The 10,049-nt window shown below is 46.5% G+C and overlaps 1 protein-coding gene and 1 long non-coding RNA gene across 4 annotated transcripts in view; one reads left to right on the forward strand and one right to left on the reverse strand.

Annotated features, from left to right (window-relative positions):
• The window catches only part of BDNF (brain derived neurotrophic factor), a 61,465-nt gene extending 54,675 nt beyond the window's left edge, over nt 1–6,790 (reverse strand). The window contains exon 1 of one of the 3 annotated variants that reach the window (XM_086338558.1): nt 6,561–6,790. In XM_086338558.1, coding sequence (XP_086194684.1) covers nt 6,561–6,677 — 117 coding nt within the window. In that variant the 5' untranslated portion in view covers nt 6,678–6,790. Of the gene's footprint in view, nt 1–3,789; nt 4,005–4,858; nt 4,996–6,560 lie in introns of those variants that run through there. The other 2 variants (XM_086338559.1, XM_086338563.1) reach the window with 2 other exon arrangements.
• On the forward strand, nt 2,112–7,031 carry LOC147358348 (uncharacterized). Its single transcript, XR_015141610.1, has 3 exons — nt 2,112–2,489; nt 4,000–4,198; nt 4,917–7,031. It is a non-coding gene; the product is annotated as an uncharacterized LOC147358348 (long non-coding RNA).
• Nucleotides 7,032–10,049: the final 3,018 nt, after the last annotated feature.

Below are 10,049 nucleotides of genomic sequence, written 5' to 3' on the forward strand. Positions count from 1 at the left end.
CAGATCAGCAGAGAAAGACACCAGCCAAAGAAAGATAATTTGAGATACTTCTGAGGTAGCAGTTGTAAAATTAAAATAGGCAACTCATTAAATTATCCATAGAGTGAAAAGAAAGCTACAAAAATAGATATTTTTCTGGCAAGTCAGTGCTTTTTAGAACAAATTTAGTTTTAAGCAGAATCTTAAAATCAGATTATATCAGTTCATATTCACTAGAATCAGTTAGATGGTTAGATTAGCTTTTCCTAATTAAAGAAAAGAATTAGCTTTCCCGGCTTTTGATAGAAGTATATTTAATAAAAACTATGTTCAGTTAGACATCATTTTAACTGACATATTGTAAGCAGTTTGATTAAATGAATGTTATTTGAGCAAGTTGGAGCCTTGTCCCTAAATCACAGAATTAGAAATGAAAATCCTTTGTAAGTCATGCCACAGTGATGATTTTTTCCTCATTTCTATTTGTTGGTTTTTGTGGCTTATTATCTATTTTGTGGTCATCCAGGCCTTTGCCTCTCACATTGCCTGATACTGGAATGTTGTTTCTTACTAAGCTTCCCCTAGAGGACAGGCCAGGAAAAGGAAAGAAACTAAATTCACTAGCTTCTCCTCTTATTAAGAATACATATTACAGATTCAATAGGGAAAGAGTCTGGTGAATGAACGAAGCAGCATATGAATGTTGATTTTAAATCTTTTAAAGGTATTCTTTCCAATTTACAGATAGGCAATTTTACAAACAATATTTTGTAAGCCAACAAGAACTTGCTTTTCAAATCCCATTTACTGCCTTACCATACATATTAGATGATATTTAAAAATAACTAGCACTCTGGTTGAGATGGAAATGCTGTAGGCAGAGAATGGCATAGTGATACCTCCCCCTTATGGAGTGTCTTCTTCCCAGTTTGCAAAGCTCTTTCAGACATTCTCTTCTATCCTCCAAAAATTGCTGTGTTGTAGGTCTTACTATCAATGACACTGAAAAAGCTACAGGCAAAATGAATATATTTTCATCTGAATCAATACTGATATATTCCATTGGGGGAGCTAGACCAAGCTGAAGTCTCTCACACAGAAATATTAACATGCAAGACCAGGGGGCACAAAAGTAGGCTAGTTTACTCTTCGTTTTTTTTTAAGGTCAAAATACCCCCTTCCTCTTTCTTCCCCTCTTCTCTTTAACACCTTCTAATGTTTTCTTTAGTTTCAAACAGGACAGTTGAAATTTCTTGCGTTCGTACTGAAGAGCTCTATGTAAATACACATAAACAGTGACGATCAGGTGCACTATTCTTAAAGTGACACTCATTTTCACAACAGCAGGCGAAACCATTTCACCTACAAGTCAAGGATACGCATGTGAGCGCGTGTGAGAGAGGATGACGTGACACTTTTGAGGTTTAAGTTATTAAAGATCCCGAGGTTACAAGAATTAGGTAAGCATTTTCCCTCCTTGTCTCCCGAAGACTCGAAATCTACAATTTTCTCCATTTGACTGTCAGATAAATTGGCAAGTCGACTAAAAGGATAATATTCCCTTAACGGTGCATTCATTTGAAGCCCTAGCAACTGTATTAGGCAGCAGCGAGTATTCGCTAGCAAAGCATTTCGAGGAGACAGGGAACTCTGCAATTTAGAGTGACAGATGATTTTTTTCTCATCCATCAAACCGCCTCAAAATGTCACAATATTTACACCTCTTCCTTGGTGAATTAGAATCCAGAGACAGGCAGACGAGGAAAAAAAAAAAAATGCCGACCGGTTGCCGCTTGATTTGGGGAAAAGCAAGTGTTGCACCTTTAAATTCTGCCCCTCCGTTCCCCGTTTCCCCCCCTTCTCGGGATTTTGCAATAAATCTCCCAGTTCTGCGTTCAGCCCTGCAGATCCGTATTTAAAACAGCACCATCTGGGAAGGGTGGGCGGCGACGGTGATGCGGACTCCTTGGAGTTCCTTTGCAGCACGCTTGGAATTGCATCAGACTGATCAGAAATCCCCCCGCCCCCAAGCCCAGCCCCTCCCGCCCCGTTCCCCTCCCAGCCCCTCCCCTCCCCTCCCTACGCGTAGATCTGACTGAGAAAATGACTGGATCTCGGAACAATCTGTGCCCCATTCGCTGCAGGCTTGCTCCGTAAACCCTGCCCAACGCTCCCTTTGTGTGCGTAGCAGCCTATCACCGTCATCTGATCCTAGTGCCTGGTTTTTATTTTTATTTTTTCCTTCTAAATCGCCACAATATCCTCGCGTTGCCTATGAATCCATTCTTTTCACCTGAGCAGAGTTGGAATTCTTTTTTTTCGTTCTCTAAAACAGTCCAGTGAGTTTCGGAAATAGGTTTTCCCCTACGCTCCCCCACCCCCACCTCAAGCCTTGTCTCTTAATTAAAGAGGGCTGATCCAGGAAGGAGGAGTCCAGAACGCACAAGCCCTGGGGTGAAAATTACCACCCGGCTTGGCTCGTAGGCCGGAACAAAGGGGCCGGGAAGTGGGTAGGTTGAGGGTTGTAGGAGTGTGGAGAGGATGGTGGCCCCTGCGCAGGGGCGCGCAAGTCCCTGGACTCCCAAAGGGGAGGCAAGACAACGCTGTCGCGCGCTCCGGCCGCTCTCTGTCCCCCTGGGACCGAGGAGGGGAGGTGGAACGGAAGACTGGGAGGCTCTGAGCAGCTTTGATCACCCCCGCCCCCTGGCCCACCCGGGCGGCGGCCAGCGGGCCGCCCTCCACACGCGCCTCCGGGTGCAACCTCGCGGTGCTGGGCGGTCTGTGCACCCAGCTGATTGGTAGCTGGGTCCAGCCGCCGCGCGGAGCTACTCGTGTTCTCCTCCACCTCCTCCAGCCGCCCAGACCCCATTCCCCGGCCCGCTCCCTGGCTCTTCGGCCCGTAAAGGACCTCTCCTCCCAAGTAGAGGCCCCCTTTTCCTTAGTTACCCCGACTGACTCGGACCTGGGCTCAGAGAGGCATCCAGTCCGGCGGGGGAGCGGAGCGCGGTCTCGGAGGCTCCCCTTCCCTTGAGAAAGCGGGAGCCTTCTAAGCCAGCACCCGAAACTCGTCGGGAGGGAGGAAAGAAGGCAAGGGTGGGGGGGAACAAAAACAGAAACATCCAGCCAGGCGCGAGGGCGACGGAGGGAAAGAGAGAAAAAGGAAGGGACGGAGGCAGGAGGAGGGGGCGGGGTGGAAGGGGGGGCGGGAAGGAGGGAGGGGGAGAGAGAGGGAGGGAGGGATACAGAGAGAATGAATCCTTCTGCCTAGAAGAGCTGAAATTACCTTGATGCATTTTGTGTTGGAGATTTAGCGTTACCTCCTACCCTCTCCCAACCTCCACCGCCCCTTTCCTCACCGCACACCACCTCCACCGCCTAATTCTAAATGGTACAAAGTCAAAATTTAGGAAATCGAATGTTGAGTAAAAGCTTCATAATTAGTAATGAACCTACTGTACACACACACACACACACTCACACACATACACACACACACACACCAGCAGAGAACGGAAAAGAAGGAGATGAAGGGGAGAAAAAGAGAAATCTTACATTTGAATCAGACATTTGCAGGTCCAAGTTAACTAAACTCATTATATCCGCAGGAAAACTGAGCTTCCCCACCCCCCTTCTCGCTTTACCCTAAGGCTCTCACCTAGGGCAATTCAAACTGGGCAAATACCAAGAAACAACCCCCCTCTCATACTCTCCTTCTACTTCCTCCCCTCCACCGCGCGTCCTCTCGGGAAGATCGAGTATCAAAATAGCTCAAAAATTGGGGTTGCAGGGGGTCCCCGCCCCGGTGCTTACCTTCTTTGCGGCTTACACCACCCCGGTGGCTAGATCCTGGAGATAAACACTTGCATTTCCCAAAGTTAACCCAGTATACCAACCCGGAGCTTGCCAAGAGTCTATTCCAGCCTACACCGCTAGGAAGCCAACTTCAGCGAGCTCAATGAGGGGACCAAACTGGGGCTCGCTTTCCAAACGCTGCGCTCCAAAATCTGACTCTCTCTCCAGCCCCGATCTCAGTGTGAGCCGAACCTCCGAAAAGACGCTTCTTAAGGGCGACACAGGGCTGGCTTACTGCGGGGCCGAGACAGCTACCTGAGGTACCACCACCTAAGACAAATCCGTCGGCTCTGTCCAAGGTGCTGAATGGGCTCGTATCTCCAGGATTACACACCCGGCGCGGCGGGAGGAAAAGACTAAAAAATCTGTAATTAAGTGATATTTGATATTGCTCTAGACGGTTTCTTCCACTTCCTTACGTTTTGTCACGTGCGGATGGCTTTGCCAAAGCCATCCTGTTAATAGTTGATCACATGTTGATGAGACCCTTTTCTCCTATGAGAGGCTTACCCATTTCATTACCGGCAATATGCCCTTCTGACTTATTTCTCTCCCACCAACCCCACCCCCATCTGCACCCAAACTCCCAGTCTTTATCCTATCCTTACCCCCACTCCACCCCCTGACCCCAAACTCTAATAGCATTATTGTTTTAAGACGGAAATTAATCTTCTTGCGAATGTCAATTACATGCCCACATATAAATCATAGAATATGCTCATATATCACACACATAGAAGCAAAGAATGGAATGCAAGAAGGCTGGGAGAGAAGCATCAGCCTTGAACAGCCAATATAACACACACACCCTCCCTCCAACTCCAAGTTTGTTCCACGCAGTTCCACATTGCTGTGTTAAATCTCAAATGATTCCAATTAAAGTTGCACTATGTAAAAACCCGATTCTCCTGGCCTGAGTAGCTGCTGTTCTTTGGCGTGTGAAGTGCTAGGAAGAGCTGTGATATGCCCGTTGTTAAGCAACATGTCAAGATTTTTCAATTATAATGCAGGGTTTATTGCTACTCACCATTGTGCCTTTGCTGTCCTGGAGACTCAAGTGTCTTAAAATTCCGTCTCCCCAACAGATGCTGGAAGGTAATGTGTCTTGTTTGAAGTCATCATGTGAGAAGTTCGGCTTTGCTCAGTGGATCGCCCACCACTTGGTGTGACTTATGAATCTAATAACCCTTTGCAATATCCGCAAGCTTAAACTCTCAACCACCTTGGCGACTACAGAAGACAAAGCAACTCGCATCGATGTTGAAAAACCTATAGATTTACGCAAACGCCCTCACTCCGAGAGACACGTTTCCTTTTGAGTTCTTACGTGATTCTAATGAATGAGCGAGGTTACCAATGACTGCCCAAGTGCCCTGCTATATAGCAGTGGTTCCCAGGGCTGCCTTCCAACCGCCGGTCACTGGGTCCTGGCACAGAAAGTTCCCGGGGAAAGTGGGGAGTTTCAGGGTACCCTCATGTAAATAACCCAGCCTGCACACCGCTCCCTTGCCCACTGCTCAGGTCACACCTGGGGCTCTGGCATAGCTGAGCTCGGCTCGGGAGATTTTCCTGTCGCCAGGTAAGAAAACCTTCGCCTAGACAGGCTAGGGCGGGAAGACCGCTGGGGAACTTGTTGCTTATCAGCGCCAGAAGGCTACCGCTTTAATAATAATACCAGAAAAACGCAGGGGGAGGGGGGCGAAAGCGGGGGAGGCGGCAACGACGACGACTATCCGTGTTGTTTACGTGACCAACTTACTGTGACTCCTTTGGTAAAAAGGAAACTTCTTAGAAAAGTTCGTACCCCTCCCCCTTCCCCCAATGACTAAGGGTCCCCAGCTGATGAGGTCGTGAGTGACGATCAAGTCGGAGGTGGGGGGATGGGGGGATAAGCGGGGAGGGGGTGTGGGTGAGTGACTTGTCCTTGGGAACAACCACATGCGTGGAAGCGCGCATGAGCCCGGCAACTTTCCCTTTCCCTCTTAGGGACTGATGACTAGGCGAGAGGCACCCGAGCGAGCCACTAGTTGCCCACAGGAACCTGTGTAAATCGAGCTCTCGAGCGGCCGAGTTGAATGAAGTTCTGACTGCGTTTGCTCTAATGGTTATGGCTTCTCCAATGTGAGTTAACAGCGCGGGTGCGCAGCTAGGTCGGCATGGCGCACCGCGAAGTGTGGAGCCGCGGGCAAAGGCAGGGAGGGGTGCCTCCGCAGCGGTTTGACGCTCCGCGTCCGCTCGGTGCTTCTTCCCCGGAGTCGCTTCCGCATCATCCGGGGGCTCCCGGGCCATCAGGGTGTCCGGGTGAGAGCGACGGGGAAGCGGAGCGGCGCTTGAGAAGCCGGAGATGGGATTGAGCTCCGCGAGAGGGGCCTCTCCCAGGAAGCCCCGCGGTTAGCACCCGCGCTTCCCGCTGGAGAGGTCACGTGTTGGCGGAAAGTAACTTAGGAGGGATAGAACGAACTTCAAGGAGAAGAGAAAAAAGCAAAAGAAAACAAACCACCTCCCCACCCCCTCACCCGCACCTCCCTCGGTCCCCCCCCCCCCCCCATGTGTAAAATAAAGGTAAAGGAGGAAGAGGTGGGAGGGGGCGCGGCTCTCTGCTGGAGACCTGCGGAGAGCTTGCGAAATTTCAGGCAACGAGCCGTATAACCCGGTCATCCGCAGCGTCCCCCGGGCCTAGGGAGGCGCTAACCCAAGGTAGCTTTCCATTGAAGCTGCCCTTTGCCTACCCCCAGTCGGCGCCTCCACAGCCGAGCAGAGGAACGGAAGACGACTGTAAACCAGTTGTTATGGAGATGCTGGTCGCTCTGAGGAGCGCAAGTGCCCTGGAAAGTCCCCAGACGCATTTCAGGTTTCGTCGATTTGGCACCAACACCAAGATGTTACTCTCCACCCAGAGTTCCCAGGAAGGGGAAGCCCACCAACGGCGTCGCAGGCCCTGACCGCGGCGCTATCGACTGCAGGGATGAGGCAGAGAGATGCTGCAGAAGATGGTGGATAGCTCTTAAGTTTCAGACCATCCAACCTTTTCCAATTTCCAGTTTCTTTATGCCGATCAAAAGTGCTGTGTCTGAATGACATTCGTGCTTCCTTAGGTGAATAAACCTCAGTTACACGATAGGATGATTAGAAGCAAGAGAAAATTAGCATTCAGTGGCTGCTTCAAGGTCCTCTCCCCTGCCCCCTCCCATCCCAGAAATGCCTTCATTATGGAAAACGGAGTCTCCATTGGTACTGCGTTGTTATTACTACAAGTAAGTCCAGTGTTGAGTTGATGATGGCTCAAGAGATGTTTCCAGAGCCAACCTAGCTTATACTTGGATCCAGCCAAAGTACATATTCTACAAATGCTTGTCAGACCTCATTAGGGACAGTTCTAGACTTGCCAGGCTCCTGGAGACCTGAAATAGGTCATTATAAAAAGATGCCACACATCTACACAATCGCCAGTGTAACAGTTCCCTCCAACTAAAAGGACTGTTCAGATTGTCCACAAATTGCCACTTTTTGTCGATCCATGAATTAGCCAGCAGATGCTGCCCTAAGACTAGAACAGCTGGCACACGCCATCCTCAGAGGTCTTGGGGTACAGGTTTTGTGGACAAAACCAGTTTCCTGAGAATGCAATTCATAATACTGTTATTAAGTATTCAATATCTCATGTACAGATCTGAAATCTTGAAATAACCCAAGGCGATGATTACTGTATAAACATGATTATTCCCCATCATCTATGATACATTTATACGACTTTTTCCTCAACAGTTTGTGGTTTGTATAGAGACTATTAAGTTACTTCTCTGATGGATCCTTGTTCTGAAAATTAATGTCATATTTTGTATGATACTACGTGGGATATTTTGAATTGTGAGCTTGGGTTCCTGGGGACTCAAAGCATGAATGACTGATTAGTTTGAAATGATTTAGACAACACATGATGGTCCTGAAAATATTTCCCAAGGAATATTTTTGACTATTGTTGTTCTTTCTCGGAATCATTACTAAAACCTATAACTCATAGATCAAGATGAGGGATGAAAAAGTAGTGAAAGTCACTCAGTCATGTCCAACTGTTAGTGACCACCTCTCTGTCCATGGAATTCTCCAGGCAAGAATATTGGAGTGGGTAGCCATTCCCTTTTCCAGGGATCTCCCCAACCCAGGGATGGAACCTGTGTCTCCTGCATTGCAGGCAGATTCTTTACTGTCTGAGCTACCAGGGAAACCCCTTGGTGAGAGACAGGAGCTGTTATATAAAGAGAGTTGCTATAGAGAGTTGGAGAAAGGAGTTAAGAGATGGTGTTTGACATACATATATTTTCCTCTCTTGATTTCTCAGTGATCTGAAGAAGAATTCTCTTCTCTTGATATGTTATCAGCTTTCCACCTTTTATTCTCCATCCACTCACTTACATATTTTCTTTTTTTACATCTGCAAAAAAATCCAGTTTCTAATATAAGCAAAAGTTGCATTCATTTAATTTGTTAAGATAGATGCCAAGCACTGGACCTTCCACAGTGTTCATCTCAGGAGCACTTATTCCTGAGATCATCTCATTTTCTCCACAAAGCCTTGGTCAACTATGATATGAATATCACACCTCTCTAGGTTCATCTGACCCCATTCATTTTTAGTACTGGTAAGAACATTTCAAACTGAACAGTAAACAAAGCTTGCTTTCTTAAAGATTACTAATGCAACAGTGTAGCCAAATTTAAAGGCAAGTGTATTAATACAACCTAGAAGGAAGGATTTTTGTTTTCAGACCAGGAGTACTGTGTTCTTTATCAGTGCATGGTCTGATGTTCACATGCAGTTTTCTATCAAAGCCATAAAGTTTATCCTCTGCCTGTACCTTTATGAAGAATGGTACAAAAATTAATAAGAAGGAGCTTATCAAGACTAGGAGGCACAAAAATATCATTAAGTCGATGTGTCAGGAGTCTCGGAATTAATGGGAGAGAGGTAACAAAACAGGAGTCTACAAAATCAGAAATGAAAAAGGATTTCTTTTGTTTAGGCAATTAGCAGATGCTTGGAATATCTCTTGAGACAAAGTCCCCTCTATCTCAATTTCTAAAAGGAAATTCAGCAAGCCACATTCAAAAGAATATTTTGGGTACTCCCTCCCCTGTGTCAAGGTGGAATTGACGAGAGTACTTTATTCTTTTCTCCCAGCTTTCCCTCCTAAATCTGTTAGTAGTTAATTACTGAGCTTTCCATCTCATCATGTGTTGGATAGATTATTTCCTTTCCTCACCCTTACTTATATTTCCTCTCCTTCCCCTTCAGTACTTGTTCTATGCCAGGTACTTTGATAGAAGCTGATGATCCCTGTATTAATAATTGCCTACCCTAAAGAATCTCAGAGTCTAATAGACCCAATATCTAATCTATAAAGAGTCAATGAGTCAGGTGAAGATGATACAGCTGCATCGCACATGGTTAATTATTGCCAAGATGTCAACAGTTGCCTTCTCCCAGCCATTACCTAAGGATCAGTTGTAATCAGTGAAGAAAAGTATTCACAGAAAGGCCTCAGATAGTGACATAGCTACTGTCTGGGAGGCTCAGGAAAAAAAAAATAGGTAGCAAAAGAGTTCTTCTCATGATATAAGAAGTGATTCTGACCAGGTAGGAAGAAAGATTGGCTCTCTTAGTCACTTCCTGATCTCTAATGATTCTCCACAGGCAATAGAAGGAGAAGCAAAGAATCATGATGCACAATTTGGAAGGCTTTCTGAAAACAAGAATAGGCAGCGATTGCCAAGAACCTGGTGTTGAGCTTATATTTAAAAAGAACTCAAGGAATCTTCCATCTACAAACCTAGTTTAGTTAGAAAGGAAACAATCCAAGCATCAAAAAGAAAGCAAGCAAGAGAAAACCTTAGAAAAGTCATGATGTAGTTTCAATAACCTCTGTGCATTCCTGAGCCTGACAAGTAAGCATGAGACAGAAGATCTGGATATGTCTTAACTCAATTTCAGGAAAACCAGACAACCCCATAATGAGGCCAAAGCAAGACCACATGGAATATTGAGGAAGAACTGAATGACGCTGTCTAAACCATCCTACAGACAAGAGATGAATAAGAGGAAGTCTGGGTGGCAAGTAGAGGAGAAGTGATGTTGTTAATAAAAAAAGTTGATAGGAGATTAAGACAGGTCAAGAGCATGTCAGTTCAGGGCTTGTGAGAAAATACATTGAGCTAAATGT

The sequence above is a fragment of the Bos grunniens genome, chromosome 15 (genome assembly GCF_055505025.1).
Source record: "Bos grunniens cultivar Pamir isolate PY7600 chromosome 15, Bosgru_T2T1.0, whole genome shotgun sequence".
Lineage (NCBI taxonomy): Eukaryota > Metazoa > Chordata > Mammalia > Artiodactyla > Bovidae > Bos > Bos grunniens.